Here is a 20,205-nt window from a genome sequence, read left to right as displayed (position 1 = left end):
ATAGAGAGCGTCTGCCCAGGATTTAGTGGTCGGCCCAGCTCTAAATCACGACACAAAGAAGCATCTCCCAGCCATGCTTCATGGCTTGCACTAATGAGAGGTTTCCCCTGGATTAGGAGCATTACAGCCCTGAAGGATCTGCTCAAGAGACTGCAGAGTCCCAGAGACTGACCACTCATTAGGAGAAATGCTACAGTACAAATATCACCTTGCAGAGCTTTTTCTTTTTTTAACAGCCATTTCACATTTCCAAACTATCTGAATGCACCTGCTCCTACAGAAATGTAGGGAGCAAAGACGAGGAGCCTCAAGAGTCCACGCTCCTCCACCCAAGCATTTTGTGATCCCACAGTGACGGGATGAGATCAGTGATCTGGGACATGTGGAAATGCACTGTACCCGAGCCACCTTTCGAACTGTTCCCCAGCCTCAGCAACAGGAACCGTGGAGTGAGGGAGCAAAGCCAATCAGGAGTGGAAAGGAGCTCTGTCCTGGATACTAATGAAGGTCCCACAGGAACTGGATTGCAGAGTACTGGCCTATACAAATACCATGTTATCACAAGGTACTGGCTGCATCCCACTTGGATACCCCAAAATTAGACCTTGAACCCAGGATGTGGTTGATGACAAGGACGTGCATTTGCAGGGAGGAGGTGTGAGCATCTTTGGTCTCTCTACTGCCAAGGCAGAAGAGAAAGTATAAAATAAAAGCTGCAGGAAGGCACGACTGTCCTCTGAAATGCTTGGGACACAGTTCTTCATGGCAAAAACCCTGAGTTCCTGCCAACTCCCTTGCCTAACCCATGGATTTTGGGGGTCTGTTTTCTGTTTTCTGATGGTATCAAACATTTTTCAGGGATACGCATGAGCCCATCAAAGCTCAATCTCCTGTTCATTTTTTTCACTGGCAGTTCCACCTGCAGCTGCTTCCAGAACCTGCCCTTTGGGAACTTGGACTTCTCGCCTTTCCATTTAATGACAGACAAGGCCGCCTTGGCCTGCTTCAGCTCCTTCACTTTGCTCTTCTTGATGGCTTTGTACTGCACTAGAATGACTTTGATGCTGCCCTTCGAGGCCATATTCTCTAGGCCAGCCTTGAGCTCCAGCAGGGCCTGTGTCCCCTGCAAGACGTAGTTGGGGCTCAGGACAACAAGCAGACGTTGGCTTTTCTGGATGAAGCTCAGGGTTTCGTCTGTGACAACTGGGAGAAAGAAACATTGAGGTGGTTAGAGATGGCTGAGAACGTGCTGCGGAGCTGCTTGTGTGACACCAAGCGTCTCTTGAAAGGGACAATAAAATCCCTTGGAGGCCCTCTCTACAGGTAGGGCCTCCTACACCACGGCAGCTACCCACTGCCCTATACAGCGACATTTCTACTCTCAGCTCAAAGCTGCCTACAGATGCGTTTCCAAGAGGGCTGCTCTGGTAGGCTCAGATTTGGCTTCCTTCTGGTGAGTGGTAAAAAGCAGGAAAATCACCAGCTGGACAACACACAGCCTCAAGGAAAAGACTGAGCCTGAGGAGGCGTTGGGAAGCCCAAATGCCTACACTTACATCCTCCACTGGCAGATGTCCAGAATGACTCTGGGTAATCTCTTTGCACCTCTTGCCTCAGTTTCCCCACGCCAAGCACACACAGTAAGTATTTACACCCTCCTTGAGTGTCCTCACGGGTTAATCTGCTGCGGAAATACCCCCACCCTAACTCCTGTTACTCATCCAGCTGTCCTTGCTGCTGTCACCGATGAAAGCAGATTTGAGTGTTTCTCGAAGTGACAAGTAAACTGCTCTGAGGACTTTTAATGAAGTGTCCTAAAAGTGACACCCTTCAAGCTGGAGACATGTCATGGTAACTGTGGATCCTCTTTGATTTGCTAACACCTGCAGGCAGACTGTCCTTAGGCACCTTTCTGTAATTAATGTGAAAATTCCTTTTAAGTGTGAATCCCAGCGCTTGCCCTCTCTGCTGCAGCACCTTTCACAATTCATTGACAAGGGAACGCTCTTGACTGGTCAGAAAATACAAGAGAGAATAAAATAACGCTGACAGGCAACTTCATCTAGCTGTCAAGCACATTTGATTAGCTCCTGTCAGCAAACTCACAGGATAATCCATCTCCTACTGTTTCTTCATGAAGGACAACATAACTCTCTACCCATGACACAGATGCACACTCTGGAGGCATGAAACCAGCTGCCAAAAGCTATTTCCTGGTCCGCCTTGCTTCCTCAGGAAGGAGATTAGTTAAATCCCAGCTAAGAAGCAATGGGGATGCCCCAGCAGTGCAATGATGAGCCACTCCGGCAGTGCTCCAGTGCTGGATTGATGCTGGTGGTGACTGCCACGGTGAGCATGGATGGGAGTGCTCCAGGAGACCGGGAGAGCTATGCTGGGAGGAAAATGAGACCCTCCAAAGAGGAAGGATGGCAAGAATCAGCAAAGGGAACAGGAGGGTGATGTGTGAATTCAAAGTGGGGCAGTCTGCACTGGCAAAAGTTCAGGCGTTGAGCAGGCGTCAGAGATGACACAGCCAACGCAGCCCCCAGGACACCGGAAATTTGGAGTGCTGGCTAAATTTGTGCCCTTGTTTGGCACTTGTGTGACTGTGAGCATTTCTGGAGAGTTTCGCAAACTTCCAGTCTTGGTGACTCCCTGCATCCCTCACACACTGTGTCCAGAACCTTGTACGATTACACTGGAAACAGTGAAAAAAAAAAAATCTACGTTTTAATGAGGAGATGAGTCTCACTACCTGCACCAAAGTACTCTTAATCACAGCAACTTAATTGCATGCCATGTTAGACACAGACTCTCTAATTAATGAGGGTGAGTGGGAGGCCTTCTGGGAGGGCACGTTATCTTCTCACTGATGTTGGCATGGTGCTCTCCACACCTCTCTGAAGCAGACACTCCTGTTTTTTACAGGCACTCACCATTACTCTCTGTGAGCTACCAGTCTGATCCAGTCTCATCCTTCCCACCCACGTCTTTTCTTTGTAGTTCTGACTTTTTTTAAGGCAGCTCAGAGGGTTTGCATGAAGGTTCCCTCATGTTGATAGATCAATCACTCCTGCACAGAGCAACTGAAACAACCAACAACCACCACTTGCCCACCACAGCCTTTTTGGGAAGCCTGGAGCATCTGCGACATTGTCACGTAAAGCAAAAACATTAGAAAATAACAACAGGGGATCATTAATGGAGATGGGGAAAAAAAGAAAGGATAAAGTTAGTCTGGATAGGCCCATTTCTATCAATATTAGTACCTCAAAGAACAATAAATTGAGGACACGCATGGAGCACAGTGCCCTGGGAAATACTCACTTCCCCCTGGGAGGCTGTCTCTGTCGAAGATACACAGCTTGTACCCAAACTCATTCTCCAAGACTCCCCGCAGCGTCAGCAGCACAAATTCCTCCTCCTCCGCGTTGCGTGCGTAGGACACATACACGTCGTACTCCTTCCCGTCTGAATGCAGAGAAACACAAACGGCAGAAGAGACACTCGTGATGCTGCACATGCTGAGCTTTGCTTCATGCAAAAAGCAGATCCAAAGGCTCGCTTTGAGCCCAGACGCTGCGGGTTAAGGCACATCCATTTCCATAGTTACAAGACAGCAGTGTTGCCTCTCTGACTATGCAGCCTGAATGTGCAGGTACCCAGACACTGCTAGGTCCTTGAAGGTGTGAGACTGCAGCGAGCTGACCAATCCATTCTGTCCAGAGTCCTTTTGTCTTGTGACATCCCCGATACTGCTTCCCCTCACTGCTGTCTATCCACAGGAGCAGTCCCACCAGACAGAGACTTGCACCCTGCCTACGCCCTCCGAGAGCCACCGCACCCCCTTGACAGGTTCACACCACAACTTGTGAAGGCTCCTCATCCCATACAGGAAGAAATCTCAGCTCAGAGTCCCAAGAGATGAATTCTCAGTGATGTAGGGAAGCTGTGGAAGAACTGAGGACAGAAGGGTGATTTCCAGGTCCATCCTTTTGGATGCCTTCCCACATTTTAAAACAAATTACCCTGGATTTGTGAAGCCTTACACAGAGTCACCAGAGAAACCAGGGACTTTCTGAAACCTGATGGCTTATCTTGACCGTCTAGATCAGGTAAAACAGCTCGTCATAAGCAGGGCAGCACCCCAGGGTGCCCAACATGTCCATGCTTCACATCTGCAGAGAATATAGAGGACTTCTCTCTCCTTTCCCCTAACCCAAGCCTGACTCCTTTTGCTCTAGAATGACCCACATAACTGAATGCAGGTATAGAAATGGAAAGTCAAAATGTCATTGTGCTGTGAAGAGGGTTAAAAATAGCTTATATAAAAATTCCTATACAAAAATGAAGGGTCTGGCCTGTAGCAGGATAAAATAAATGCAAGCCCTTTAGCTCCTTACCTAGAATGGTTTCATCTGTTCCAAAATGCGCCCGGTAAAAGAGGACCATCTCAAGCCAATAAACGTGATAGATGACGATCAGCACCACAACAAGCAGGATGGTTGCCCCCAGGCCACAGACCAGCTCCACGGTGTACTTTGGTGCTACTACTGGGTTTGAAAAGAAAGAGGAGCATCTTTTGCTTGATCATTTTCTACTAGGAAAGAGGAATCAGAGTTCATTCCAGCAAAGCTGAAATGCTTGCAAACAAATAGGACAACCTGTGGACGCTGAGCCAGAACATCACAGGCCCCCCTCCAACTCACACAGTGCATGTCACACCACTGCTGTTTCTTTGTGTTAGGGACAGAAAAATAAGTTTTCTAACTGTATCCCTGGACAACTCCGTTTTTATGGTGATTCAGCTGACATGCATACTGGCAAACTGCACGGTAGATGAAGAGCAGTGAGTGGAAATATTGACAAATTTCAAGATTTGATGAGTTTTATTAGAAACTGAATTTGAAAAAAAAGAAAATGGAAGGAATTTAGCAACTTTCATTAGGTGATGAGCAGCAGAAGTACATGAGGAGAGGGAAATCATCCAGAAAAAGCAAGAAACATATATAACCTAATGTAATGAAAAAGTTGGAGCCAACATATACAGCTACTTGCTAAAAACTGGAAGACAAGTGCTGAAGGGTTATGTTCTGGCATGTTTAATGCTCCTATGCACAGTGGGATGGTCTGCAATGAGCTTAGCTTGAGGTTCCCCTGACAGCAGTGGTCAGGGATGGATACTGAATGATTTTGCAGAAAGGAGGGGCGGTAATCAACCAGGTCTGCTCAGAGCAAACCCACTCAGCTGCCCAGGAGCAGACACAGGAAAACAGCATTTAGGCACTGCTGGACAGAGAAAGAATCTGAAGAGTTTAGATTTGCTTCTACAACATGGACAAACATTATCATCCTGGAAGAATCACATATGTAGAACAAACACAGGCATCCCTTATGGGAGAGAGGAGGTCTGACCTACAGCAAGCAGGTGTTGAAGATTTAGATGAGGATGATAATGGGGTGGAAATATCCACCTTAATCAGAAAACCTCACACATCTACACTATTTCACATACACCATGCAAGTATTTAACCTTTTATTCGCACTATGGCCTGGCTGTGGTCCTCGCCTTTGGCGTTTCTGGCATAGCACGTGTAATTCCGTTTCAAGTCCTCTGATGTGGCTTTTGCAACTGTTAGAGTCCTTATGACAGTTTTGTCTTCAAAATCTCTAGTAATTTCACTGTAAGAGAGAAAATAGAGTATTACAGGTATGAAACCACAGCAAGTTCTCAGTGACAAATACTCCTTACCCTGATGTAACCCAACTCTTTTTTTAAAGCATAACACCTAAATTGATATTTATAAATCGATACACACTTCAGATTTTAATACAGCTGCAGCTGTTCCTTTATCTGATTTTCCTTAATATTTATTTTGCCACTCCTAATTTTCTCATTGTAGCTGCGTTACATTGCATTTTAGATATAAAGGAAGTTCCTGCCTACCAAGCAGGAAGATCTCATGAACTCAGGATTCAGAGCCCACATCACTTTCCCTGTGCAGTCCTGGGTGAGCACTTTGTCTCTCTCTGCCTGAACTGATATCTGCGAAATAGGAGTAACCTTATTTCTTTTTGTCTTTTCTTTTTCTACATAGGTTTGCAACTGACTGGAACAGCAACTGCCTTCCATGTGCAATTCAAAACCCAGCAAACAGGACACTCAATCTCATTTGAGTTCTCCATCTAACTGAATCTCTATTCCTCCTAACCAATACGATCTATAAGACTACATTTTTGTTCTCAGCCTGTTTTTTGAAACATTTTTATCATTTACACTATTGGGGAACATTCCTCTAAATAAAACTGTGAGGACTCTGCAATCCCTTGCAAAGGAAAACAGGACTGTTGTATGTCTGCAGCCATAGACCTCTGCAGGGCCCAGGAGAGGGTTAGATACAAACAAAGGTTCATGTCACTATGTTACCTTTGTGTGACTTTTATCTTGGTGTCCATGATATCATCTGTGTTTTTACCATCTATGGTCCACCACACCTCAGTTCGGGAGTCCTTCAGGAAGGTGAAGAAGACCTCACAGGACAGAACAAGGTCATCTCCTGGGAAGAAAGGACCATGGTGAGGTATTGCAAAGCAGGAACGGCATCACCCTGACTTTTGTGCTTTCCAGTGCTCCAGAGCCTGAGCTCTGCCGCCCTTCTGGAACATCCACCTTCAGACATCTGATAACAGTTTAACAACCTGGACACGCTGATTTATGACAGACAAATAAATAGAAAAAAGTATTCCGCCTTCTTAAATGTGTTACAAATTCTTTGATTGCATCAAGTGACCCACCCAGAAAGGAGATGCTCCATGCCAATCACTTCTCTGGGAAGCCAAGCAGTGGTGATCATGCCCATTGCACAGGGAATAAATGTCATAAGGCGAAGGATTCAGCTCCACAAAAACATTTTGGTGTGGGAACACGTATTCAGGCATTTAACTTCCCCTCAAGATCAGACTTGGGAGTGTGAATAACTTTGTGATCAGCCCGTAAGTGATTTTATCTTATAGAGTGACTATGGAAGAAGTCTGACCTCCTGAGCCAAAAAAGCTGTGCCTTAAAGTGAAGGTTCTGCTGCTAATCATCATCGTTGGCATCACATTTATTGCAGCAACGTAATGGGACGTGATCCACTCAATATAGAGAATTACTCCAAAGAGCTCTCAGTCTAAACAGATGGGGTGGGGGAAGCAGTCTGGTACCCCATTACACAGTGCTGTGAGGCCAGCAAAAGGAAAGCTATCATTAATTAGGAAGCAATCAGCCAAAAAGGGAGAGGAGATGAGCAAGAAGTGCCCAGAAGGCTGAAGCCACTGAGAGGCTGAAGGAAGGAGAGTTGGAGCAAACCCCAGCCAGGGACAGGGCTGAGACAAGGCCCTACAGGAATTTTTCTAAGCAGCTGAGGGTGCCCATTTCCTCTACAGCTGCAGTTCTGCATCTCCACACTTGAATATCTATATTTATTTCTGCTTGCAAAAATGAACTTTTAAAGCTGTGCTCTCTTACTCTGGCATTGAGAACTGGCACCCCACAGTGTCAGACAGGCAACTTGTGGCAGCTCATGTGTTCTGCAAGGGAAAGCACAGGGGATGCAGTGGAAGGGGTGAGCTGCTGTGCCTGCCTGCGTCTCCCATCCTGCCAGGGCAGTGACAGCAGGCAGCAAGCACTGCTATTTACCTGCTTCCAGTTCGTAGACAACTTTCTCATTTGGAGAGACGAATTGTGGTGGCAAGGCCTTGTTTGGAGATCCTGCGGGAGAAAACAGAGAGCCCTCCATGGGGACCAGGACTTCGTGAGAACCTGGGGTCCCTGCAGCCTCCCTCATGATGTCCTTATGCCCCACTACATGTGCCCCAATCTAACCTGTGGTACAATCCTACTGCAGAGTTCCATGCAAAGAGGAATCTAATACTAATCCCCAAACTCAGGGCCAGACCCAGATTTTTACGCTCCTTCAAAGTTTCCGTAAGTTTTAGGGCCTCTCACATCAGAAGAGCTCCATACTCCTCTCATCTCCCACAAGACACAACCCGTACCTGTTGCTTCTTATTGCTGCTTCTAAAAAACAAAACACAAACATCATAGCCTGTTGCAAGTATTTAATTCAGCTCTTAAAGCAGCAGTTGCCATGGGACTCAGCATGTGCTCTACTGTTCGCTATGTTTTAAGCTCTGTCTACAATTCCCTGGCAGGTAGACTGAGCTCCTGTGCCTGGGACAGACCTGTCCAAGCACTGGGTTGGGTAACTGGAGCCCTGCCTGACCAATTAACAGTCTCAGCCTCAGCACATGGGGCTTTGAGACAGCAAGAAGACTGAGACAAGTTGGCTATAATAGGAAAACCCTACAAATAATGACAAGCAAAGGGCACTGGAGACAAAAAGGAGCAAGAGTGCCAGGGTTATGCATTCGTGTGCCAGCAGAGGGTACCCCTGGCCATCTCATGGGCTGTGCCTCACCAGCCTAAGCCTGGCCATCCTCTGTGGTGTCTGGGGCATTTGACATGGTAGCGGGTAGCATCTCCAGTGCAATATGTCCTGGGCAGTCACACGAGACTGACCCCAGCAAGCCAAAATACACCAGGTCAGTTGGGGAATGCAGACTGAGCACAACCACAGATGGATCTTGTGACACTCTTCTAGCTGTTTCCACCACTTCTGCAGCTATCCACCTGCCTTTTACACAGTTTAAAGTCATTCTTACCCACCACCTTCATCTTTATGGTTCTGGTGAGATTGTAGGTTCTTCCGTGGTCCTTGAATGTCACAATACAAGTGTAATTCCCTTCGTACACACTGCGGACGATGCCGATGACAAGCCTGGGTCCTTGGGGGTATCGCTCATTGAAGCCATCTACAGAGTTGCAATTCTGGAGTCAGGCAGAAAAACACTTGAATTTTGGGATTCAAAAGTAAAGATATTACTACAAAGGTCTGTTTTTAAACTATGAACATGATACTTGGGATTGTGATGTAGGTTGGACCTAGAACGTGAACTTTGAGCATGTTGGAATACAAACTGGTATGTTCACCTTGAAAATGAGGTGATGAAGTAAATGACCCTAATAGTTTTATCCCACCTTAATTACAGGCAATTTTATAAGACAGAGACCTCTGATCCAGAAGTAAATTTCAAGGTGAGCACCTCAGCAGAGTGAAAGTAAAAAGAGACAAGAAGAAAATGATAATGTATTCCCAAATGGACACTAAAAGGACACGTCCCCCATTGATGTCTGTGTGCCTGACTCTTTTGAGACCAGTCAAGCTACCCTGACTGACTTCAGCTGAGAATAAGGCCTCCAAATCAGCAACTGGCAAACAAGCATCTGGAGTACCAAAACCTTAATGACTCCGCTCTTTCTGTCAGGCGAAGCAGGAAACCTCTGCCAAGCACCAAGCTACAGATGCCTTTTCAGAAAGGGGTTATGCAGATGACATCTCGACTGTCATAAAACCCAAAGACGTGCACATTTTCTAAGAGATTATTTCTGAATGGTACATTTCCAAATCAGAGACATCCTAATGGGGCAGTTTAAGACAGCGGTCATATACCATTTTTAATGATTTTTATTAGGCGTGGGATGACTTGCCTGAAAAATTACTTCTATGGGGCTTTTTGTTTCATTCTGCTAATTGATTGTTGAGATGTGAATTTCAATGAATGGTACAACTAAAGCATTTCTTGGATAAAAAGGTACATTTTCCCTGAAGGGTTTTAGAGTTGTTTTTTTTTTTTCTTTTGTGGTGGTTTTCTTAAATTTTATTCTTTTTAATCAGCAGATATATTTGTTGCCAGCTTTTTCTATTATTAAATTCACTCATACAGAACCTTCTATCTAGAAATCCAAAAGTGCTTTATAAGCAGTTAGAGAATTCATAGTCCCACAACGCTCTGGCTGCACATCCCCTGAGAATTCTCATTCTCTCTTGACTAAAGGCATCCACCCAGAGAAAAACACCGAGGTCAAAACTTAATAAAATTGAGCAGTAATACTGTAGGCAAGAGCCTGAGGAGGGCTGGGAACAGCCAAGTTATCAGAGCAGTGCAGAGGGTGGGGTGAGGATGTCTCCATCTTCAGAAATCTGCTGGATTGTGTCAAACAGGGTACCCATGCAGAGACCTGATGTACAACTTCATTTCCTGACCTCAAAGTATTTTGGAAAGGGTGCTATTCCGTGTTTTGGTTTTAACAGAAGAGGGAATACAAATCACAGTTTCATTTACAGGGATAGTGCCTTGCTTCATAGCAGGCCAGCTATACTGCCAGCAGCTGCACTCAGGTTCCTAAATCTCTGCTAGAGCATCCTCTACTTGCACATACTGGTCAAAAAAAAAATCCAGTATTGGCTCTCAATTTTATTAAAGTTCCTTCATGGGCAGTTTTATCCTTGAACTCAATAGAAACAAAGCTCCTAATATTAGTAAAGCTGCATTAACAGCTTCACTGCTGGGGAGACACTGAAACATAGCTCCATGATTCTCATGCCAAGCGTTGCTTTCTCAGATACAACACTGAGTTCCCCCACTGCCCAGATAAGACAAAAATCCTTCTTACAAAGTACCACTTGACAGTTGGCGTTACACTAGCAGGGTAAAACCCATCAATATCTGGACATATGATCTTCTCATTGGTGTGTTCCAAGTAGAACATCTCCTCAGTGGGTTTTATCGAATGGCTCACACAAGAGCGTTGGTCTTTTGGAACAACCTCCAAGGGAAATGCAACTTTGCTGCAGTAGGTTGTGTTTCTAAGGAGAGAGGAGGACAGGGCTGATTAGTTGAAATGTGTTTACTCCTGTAGCAGTGGCATGAAATAAAAATCACATCTGCAATAACGAGCATCATAGCGCTGATGAGGTTGACTTAGTTGACTCATTTCTAAATGGGAACAAAACCACCGTCAGAGATGGCCACGCTAGCTCAGAAAAGCCTATAAAGATGACTAACAAGCAACATCCACTCCTCTGCTGGGAAAGCAGATAATAGGGTCAAAGCCACCGTGAACAAGAGACAATGTGAGGAAGATCAAAAAGAGCTCTTGTGCTCAGTGCATAGCAGATGCTATGTTCATTTTGTATCACACTTTGAGACACTTTTAATTTCCTAGAAGTCTGATTCTCATGAATCTTTGCCAAATTAGCGTGCAGTCAAAACATTACCCCTGCATCTGAAGCTATTTTTACTATAGACATACAGATCACTCCTTAATGGTGAGTGCCTGTGGATTTTGCCATGGGCTTAGCAATATTTTCATGGGCACTTGCAGCTAGAAAGGAGAGCCATGTTCATTAATGTTTGCAAGGCTCCAAGCATTATTACGATGTAAATTGGCTCAGCACTGAGCAGTCTTATAATTGTAACATTCCTTTCCCATTAATATTTATGTAAATGGTCTTCTCCCTACAGAAATATCTGGTGCTAACAGTATAATTTTCCTGCTTCCCTGAAAGTCTTTCAGTTACGCTGAAGACACACAGAAGCTGCACCGCACAACCTACCTGAGCATGCACGTGTAATTCCCAGTGTCATTGAGAAGAGCAGGCCAGAACCAAAGGGTGTCTTTCTCCTTACTGATGTGATTGTCCGGGAGACGAAAATTAATGGGCTCCTCCAGATCCCGGTCCTGCCCGATCCTGTACCAGATGAGGGTTAAGCCAGCAGAATGGGCTGTGCTGTAGTTATACTTCAAGAAGGTCTCAAAAAGGGGGCATTTGATCTTGGCAGGTTCCCCATCATAAATCTGGATCTGTTTCATGGTGTCCACACCCCAGTCGTCACAGCGTTCTGCAACCATGAAGAGAAAGGTACCTCAGCTTGCAAGTCTGCAGGAGAAAACCAATTCTGCCCCACAGCCCTTGGTCCTGTCCGCATTAAAATCAGAAGCAAAAATGTTGTGTTTTCAGTGGAAGCAAACTGAGCTTTTGCGAAGCAGAGCAAGAATAGTGTGTTCATTTCCAGAGAACCCGCAAGCCTCTACTTTCATTTGTACACCTCCTTCCAAGCTAATTTGGACATCAGGACAATAGGATAGGACCAGATATTCCTGCACAACACCAGGCTTCCTAGAGAGCTCCAAGAAAATTCAAGCCTAAAAATAACCAGTGTGGGCAGATAACATTTGGATTAAAACAATGCTAGAGACAGGTGTGCGTCCATGCTCACATTAAACATTGCAAACATCAACCCTTCCTTTGAGGTACGGACCACTGCCCCTGCCAGAAGCTGCACTGCGGGTTGTGGGAGCAAGGACAGTCTTTCCTGTGAAGGGTTCAGGCAACACCTGCACATGCTATGGTAACACAGCGAGCACAAGTGACACGTAGTGACTGTTTATAACACAGTTTGGGAAGGAAGACTGAGGGGCAGAAAAGAACATGGAGGAGGTGGCAGACTTTGGGGATCCCCAAGCTCAGCTCGATAGGCTCAGTGCGGCTCACTGCAGACTCGGGCTAACAAAGAAACTGGGCAGCATCAGACAAAGCTGTTCAGTGTCTTTTTGTTTTATTCTGGCTTTGGGGGGGGTGGGTTTTGGTTTGTTTTTTTAATTTATTCTTGTCATTAGCGAATAGTTTCAGGATAAACAGCACAGTCAAAATCCATTTCTCTCCTGAGAGCAACTTTCCACTCCATTCCTCCCACCCATCAGGCTGCCCAGTTGCAAAGGGACCCTGCGCAAGCAAAGCACAGCACCGGGGCGTCAGCAAACCTGAGAGCGACTTGCACTGCCGGCGCTGGCCAAGGCACACGGAGAAGCCGCTGTCACTGCATCTCCTGTCTCCTAGTGCTGACGAGGCAGAGCGCGGCACCGCACGCTTCCCAGCGCTTCTCTTGTAGCTGCTGGGAGGCATCAGCTGGGGCAGTCTGACATCTGGGAGCCCAAAAATGAGCCGAACAGGAGAGGGGTGTGCTGCCTGCAGCGGTCCCCAGGAGCAACGTCTCAGCATATCACAGGCACACCAGAGACGACGCTGCAAAGCCTCTCCCATTTGCAGATACTAAAACTCCTCAGACCGAGAGGAAAAGCAGAATACAATATGCTCTTTGAGCCCAGTTCTTCTGAACTGACTACACAGGCCCAAAGCAGGATTTCTGGCATTTTATCTTCCTTAAATAGACAGCGGGAAGTATCTCGGCCCCAAATTCATACTTAATTAAAAAAAGCAAAGAGATAAACCTTTGAGAAGACGGGCCCACAGCGCTTTAAGGCAGCAGCTCTAGCTCCTGTGGCTCAGCAATGGTTAGTCACAGCGAGGAGGAATCTGGGCCAGTAAGAATAGAAATGTTTTCTGTCAGGTTTACACATAAATGTAAATGCAAACTGTCCTGCTCCTCCTGTGCTACGCCAAACACCCATATGACAGAGTGCTACTTCTGGAGGGAGAGAGAGAATTGGGCTAGGAAGAGGCAGTAAAGCTACCCAGCGTACAAGTATTTGCTGGTACGAACCTCAAACCCACCACGGTCAACGCCAACTGGAACCAGTATGCTGCTTTACACTGGTTGGGCCAAGCTACTGGAAAAGACATGGTCAATTTTCCACAGAGTGGTAGATCAGACAAATGAGCCTGCCAGAGACTGCCTGCTAATTGCATGATAAAGCACTGATTACTATTCATGGAGGGATGCATTTCTTTTTCTAAAGAAAGGCTTTCCCTCTGAAAGGAGCAGACATGGGTCTATATCAGGACATCTGAGCCCTCTTCCCAACACCTGACTTTGTTGTCTCCTCTTGGGCTGCATAAAGGCAAATTGTCCTTATTACTTCAAATGGCAGGACTGGAGAGGAAGAAAACTGTATAAAACATTACAGTGCTGAAATTCTTGGAGTCAAGATCAATGAAATCTGCAATCATGAACAGCTCTCTCATTTTGCAACAGCTCATAAATCAGCACTGTAGAACTACCTACCCATTCTACCTGAGTTACTGAAAATAAATATAACTATTTTATTTTTTTTCTTCACAGATTACTCAAAAGCAACATATAGGCCTTGTTTTCTTGGCTAGGGAAGAGGCAACCATTCTCAGAGGCCAAACAAAGCTGAAGAAAGTGGCTTCTCCAGATGCAAAGAAGAAAAGGAACCAAGAGAAAGAAAAATAATGATGTTGCTCGGCTGTATAAAAGGTGAAAACAGACATTTCTGGAAACCTTCCCCAAGCTTTTACTTATTGCACTGATTTACACCCTTGGGAACAGGGCTCTGAATACACACACCTGAAGTGTTACTGAGATGCATCTGCAGCACCCATCCCAAGCACCCACACAGTCAAAGCGGATGAAATTGATGCAATTATTTGAATTTTTCAAGAAGAGACAAACTGCTTAACACATGGATCAAAAAAGAAAGTAAGGTCACATTTTGTCCACAGTTTGGCATTTCTATGCAGTCATTTTTAGTATCTCCATTTAAAGATAAATTCTCAACCACCAAAACCCCACAAGCTCCACACCGCCTCCATCCCTTCCCTCCTCTGGGGCTACAAACAAAGACTTCCCCTAGTGAAAATTTCTGTGAAGAAATGCTAAAGAGCCATCCTCATGAGAGGCCATCTATCACGCCAGCACAAATTACCCTGCTATTTGCCAAATCGATGCGCCCTCCTTAATCACCTCTAATTTCGGGCGGGGAGCCTGCCTTGCATGCAGACCAGGACTGTGTGGTGGCAGCAGGACATGAAGCTATCAATGCTTCGGCATTGACATGGCAGATCCCTCTTCCCCAGCCCATTTCAGCATTGGATAGGGCTGTGCCATGTTAACATCTTCCCCCTTTTTTTTGGCCACCCCTTAAAGCAAAGCTGATCCCCTGCTGCATTACCTTAAAGCAAAGCTGCTGTGAGTCAGCCTCCTCACAGGGAGCGCAGCCAGGCCAGCCGTTAGCTCAATGCAAGAATCAGCACCAATAAATCAGAAAAAGCCGGTCACGCAAAGCAATTAAGTGAAAATTAATCATTACTACCTTAAAAAAATGTTTCCCTGATCCTCTTTCAAGCTCACAGCAGTGAGAAGGAAGCAGAGGAAGTTGGGCTGAATGGAGGAGCAGCAGTGAGAGCATAGGAAGTACTCACTGGGTGGGTGCGCCTTCCACTTACGTGGATGCCAGGAGCACCCACTCTTCCACTTCCCAACTTGCTGCTGATCTTTGACGCTCCTGCGGAAGCAGCTCCACTGGATGCTGCACACAGGGATAGAGCACCTCTCTCTCTCTTCAGAGCGAGATTAAAATAGACAAGAAAGGAAAAAGGAAGAGAACTCTCTGCTGCAGAATGGGTCATCATTTCCAAAAGCACTTCTACATTGTGGTTGTTTAACTTTAGATCCTGAAATTATAGTTTAAATAGGTGTAAAGGTCTGCGCCTCTGTCCAAAACAAGCTGACAGCATAAACTTCTGTTGGCTTCAGCGCAGCCAGAACTTCAGAGGATGCAGCCAAGGCACAACATCCAAAAAACGATGATTTTGTAATGGAGCCCAGAGCTCCCAACTTCAAATTTCCTTATCTAATCAAGCACAGCCTGTAACATGGGCAGAGGCAGTTGTTTGTGTCTTAAAACTCCTCCACAGGGAGCTCCATGCCTTCACTCTCTGTGCGTGAAGCTGTGTTTATTGCATGTGGCACAGAGTATTTTGGTTACCTCCAGCAACTGAGGGGAAAAGAAAAAAATATATTAAAAAAAAAGTATTCCGTTTTTTCTAGCAAGCTTGACATGTTTTCCTGGAGGCTCTTTTTCAAATTGAGATCAAAACGATAAAGGTAGGGATATGAACTGCTTCAAAGCCTGAAGGAGAAAAGGAGCAAATAGCTACTTTCCATCCCACTTCATTGAGGAAATTGCTGTGTGAAGCAAAGCAGAGCATCACAGGAGGAGGAGAGACAGAGAGAGGAAACGTAACAGCCCGTTGCAAAGTCATCTATATGAGAGCAGCGAGAAAAGGAGGTTTACCTGATAAGCACCAGCATAGAGACGTGCTCTACATCAGACTGGGACCTGACAAGGTCCAGGCTTAACTCCTGGCTCTGCCACAGGCTTGCGTAGTTAAACCCACACAGCCTCACTATTGCACTTACTGCCTGCTTTAAAATACAGTCAGCAATTCTGCACTGCCCACCACAGATATCCACTGGGATGTCTGCATATAAAAAACACTGCAGTGGTTGTCCTTGGATGAGGATGGGAACTGAAGAAAAATGAAGCAGGCAATAAAACGCACCATAAGGGTCTACAAGCTCCCTCAGGGCTGTGCACCTCTCAACACCTTTGTTGTTGAATAACTTCATGCTCCCAAGCGCCATAAACTTCTACAACCACAGTAACTCACAGATGGGTATGGATGGTTATAAAATCATGTCCTAAATTAGGACAGCAAGAAGCTGAAATTGGGAGAGTAGGAGGAAGTCAGGAAATCCCAAGAGAAGATGATGGGGGAGGGATTTAGTCTCTTTAGAAAACAATAATGCGGTTTAATCTATTTTTCTTTTGACTTTACACACTAAAATAAGCTTCTCAGCTTCTGGGGCTGTCACAAATCATAAGGAAAATAAGGCCACTGGAACCCCATCAGTAGAATAAGAGCTATATAGTAATAATCCTGAGGAGCTGCGCAGGGCTTTCCATCTTCAAAGTGTTTTACAGACAGTAATTTATTAATCTGAAAATTTCCCCTGGCCATAAGTAACTACTCTGCCTCTTTCCTAAGTGCAAGAGAGACAGCGCAGTGTGGATCGGGGCTCGGGAGCCGCGGTGCAGCAGCAGCGCTGACCTCTGGAGCTGGACGTGCCTCTGGTCAGACCTTTGCTGCTCCAGCCACTGCCTGGACCCAGGAGCACCAGTGATATCTGGCGCTTTGCAGCTGACTTCAAAGGGGACAAAACTGCTGCCTGAGAGCCTTTGGTATGGGGGAGCGTGAGAGGTAGGCTTACAATCCAGCAAGTAACAGCAAAAGCGAAATAAAAGGCCAAGGACAGGGGCTTCTAACCTCCTGCAGTGCTGGGTGTCACTGCGGGCAGAAGCTGGCCCCTGTCTGATAGCCTCAGAGCAGCTGTCAGAGGAGCTGTCAGAGGAGTTTCCTATGCAAACGTGGAACTTCCTCTCACCAAAGGGCTATTTATGTAGAGCAGTTACCTGTTCACACTAGGTGGGTTCACCTCACACATGAGGCTGCTCCTCCTCCTGGCAGCAATATTCTGCTTTTCTATTTCCCCAAGACACACTCCTAACCATGATGCTCCTCTCAGCTTTCCTTCTCTCACCCTACAAAAGCTGGGAACTCAGAGGGTGAGAGAGCAGCCTGGTTAGCAGAGAGAGAAATACGGAGCTCAAACACAGCTACATCTTCTAAATAAGTTGGTATCTAACATAGGTCAGCTTTGTTTGAAAACAAGATGATAACATTATCCCATATTCAAACTGCCTGTTACGGTCTTTGTATGACTGGTTTTTCATCTCTTTTAAGCCAGTGTATATATAAATGACTTCAGTAGTGCCAAAGAAATCATTGTAAGACCAAAACCGGGTTCATGAGCTTTTGCTCTCCGTCTCTGGATATTGAAACATTTGGATTCATTAAGCACCCTACAACATCAGCACACAGATTTAAGCATTATGTCCATCTTGAGGATTGCTTAGCTGAGACGAGGAAAGCAGAAGACCCTGCAATCAACATCGCAAAGGTCATGAATAAGGAATTCAAACGCAGGCACTGCAGATCACTTATATTCTCAAGATCAGAAGATTTGCCTGCGCACACAGCATGAGTGAGTAGCAGACTCAAGCACAAATTCAGCCTTAGACTCCACATCTTTTACTCTACACTACTCTGATCCCATTTCTTTCCTCTTCCAGCTCTCAGCAAGCAATTTTGTTTCAGCACCAGCCTCCACACACAGCAGAAACATCCCCATGGTCTTGCGTGGTGTTAGGAGACCACTGGGGCAGCAGCAAACAGCACTCAGCCCTCCTGTGCTTGCTCTGGATAACCTCTGCTCTGTCTCCTCACCACAAAGAAAAAGCAAGCCCAGATGCTGTAACATTACCAGATCATTACCAGTCTTCCACACTGCTCTGTATTTATGACTTTGCAAGGATGAAATGCTCTCCGGTTGCCTTTTGGTGCCAGTCCCAGGAAACCCCACAGTGTAACAGAGGGCTGCACAGACGGCTGCCCCTCTGTCCAAGTACAAACAGCCATACAAGCTCATCAGGAATAACAAAAGATGTTTTGACAGCCCAAAGTGGTTTATGGTGTCCATGGAGCAAAAAGCGAGCTCTGAACTCAAGAGTGGGTCTGTCAACCATAGACCTGCTGAAAATTAAACGCATATAATACATTGGATTTGCAGAAGAAATTTATTTAACTGATCATGTATCCCACGCACCACCCTTTGACACTTATGTTCTTGCAGCACTCTACAAGGGCTCTAAGCATCCTGTACAGAAAACCTCTGCTGAAGGAGGTATATTTGAAAAGCACGAACTACCTTGGAGAAATGCATGGTGGGTTCTGCCAAATCAATTGACACGAGCTTGTGTGACCCAAACGCCAGGGTGCTCATTTCACGGCTCCCAGCTGACAGTCCCAGCTTTTAGAGTTGCTCTAGTATTTCCTGGGCAATCCTGATTCACTTGCACCCACCTCCCAATTCTGAAAAAGCCTGAGATGACTGCACGTGGGGTGTCGTTACGCTGCCTCAGCAGGAGGAGATTGCGTTGGAGGAGAGCAGAACAGCACGTCCAGAAGCAAAGTGGGGATTTTCCCAGTTGGCAGCAGCAATCCCTGCTGCTGGGTCCCTCCTTCCCCAGGCAACTCCTACGACTTAGTGAAAGGGTCTTGGGCCATGTATTCCTTCTGCTTTGCTGTTTCCCCATTGCTCACCAGTTTAACCAGGCTCCTGTTAGCCAGGATGGGACATGGCCCACTGAAAGCTACACCCTACTGTGAATGCCTGCAGCCCTTGGGCAACCCAAGGGGAAAAGTCGCCCAAGCCTTCAGCCTCTGCAATGAGCCCTGCACTGAATTGAACCCTGCTGGAGTGTGTGGTGTGAATCGGTCCCAATAATTCAGCCTGGTCTAAGAGACAACGATGCAAGAGCTGTTCATCTGCTCAAGGTATTATAATTGTGTGTTTGCCAGTGCTGCAGAGGGGCAAGGACTCATGGGAGAACTTGCTCAATCCCCTGCACAGCCCTTATTTCTGAACATTTCCCCCTATAAAGCCAGCGCCTGTTCTTTCCTCCCTCCCCCTTTCCACTTGCTTCTTGCAAATCATCCTGTCTTCTTCCACCCCCAAATAGGAAGTCCGGAGCTGAGACGCACACAATCTGCCTCTTCACAAGAGCTGGGCTGAACGCGTGCCAGAGGAGCTGCGAGCATGACAACATATTTCCTGTCAGGAAAGTGAGTCAGTGAGATGGGTATGAGAGCTCCTCTCACTTGAGAAGTTTCCCTCTCTCCCCTTGCGTTGCTGAGGCGTGAGTCAGAATCTGAGAGCTGGAATTTCAACCCCCTCTGGACCCAACCAGGAACAGCAGAGTTCAGGTTCAAGCCCAGGTCCCGCTTGCAACTCAGCACCATGTGCCAAGCCCTGGTTCCACCACTCGCAGAAGGGGAATAACAATATTGACCAAATGGGCAGCTTGGATTTGCAAGTACTTTTGGGTTGAGAAAGTGCTTATTGCTGCTCACTTAACCACCCAGTGACACCATGCCTCTATGCATGAGTATTATACAATAGTCCCACAGAACAAACATTGTGTTCATGTATATTGCTAAGGTGTTTTACATACGACCATTTCATCCAATAGTACCATAAAATGCTTAAAAATCAGATCAGTGTTAAGCAGGCCGACCCACTGCATGCCATGTCCTTACCAGATCCGCTGCCAAGTGTGACCATGTACAGCCAGAGTGTAACCAGCAGGACCCCAACCATCTTCACCCTGCTGAGACAAAGCACACAGAGCTTTGGTTATTTTACAGTATTTCATCACTGTAGACAATTTCTTAACTCTGAGTGTATTCCTCTGCCCACCCAACGATCCTTTAATTCTGATATGTTCTTTTTCATTATTATTTCATTAAGATTCCTTAAGAACAGCATCTGTATGGCAGTGTTGTCCTGCCTGCGGGCAGCTGTGCATACTCTCCAAGCCTCAGAGGTGATGGCTCAGCAGAGGACAGCTGAGCTCCCCGACTTAAACCACAG

General features: G+C 46.1%; 1 protein-coding gene across 1 annotated transcript; it reads right to left on the bottom strand.

The window, feature by feature from the left end:
- Positions 1-760: 760 nt before the first annotated feature.
- On the bottom strand, positions 761-19,932 carry IL1RAP (interleukin 1 receptor accessory protein). The gene is made up of 10 exons (XM_010179302.1): positions 19,872-19,932; positions 11,502-11,787; positions 10,559-10,751; positions 8,707-8,872; positions 7,682-7,753; positions 6,428-6,557; positions 5,534-5,682; positions 4,404-4,553; positions 3,328-3,471; positions 761-1,203 (listed from the first exon to the last, which is right to left on the bottom strand). The coding sequence occupies exons 1-10, from the start codon at positions 19,930-19,932 to the stop codon at positions 761-763; spliced, it is 1,794 nt and encodes a 597-aa protein (XP_010177604.1).
- Between the last annotated feature and the right edge of the window lie 273 nt (positions 19,933-20,205).

Source organism: Mesitornis unicolor, unplaced genomic scaffold (genome assembly GCF_000695765.1).
Source record: "Mesitornis unicolor isolate BGI_N332 unplaced genomic scaffold, ASM69576v1 scaffold42752, whole genome shotgun sequence".
NCBI lineage: Eukaryota > Metazoa > Chordata > Aves > Mesitornithiformes > Mesitornithidae > Mesitornis > Mesitornis unicolor.
Note: the sequence above shows the minus strand (reverse complement) of the source record. Positions and strands in the feature narration are given on the sequence as shown.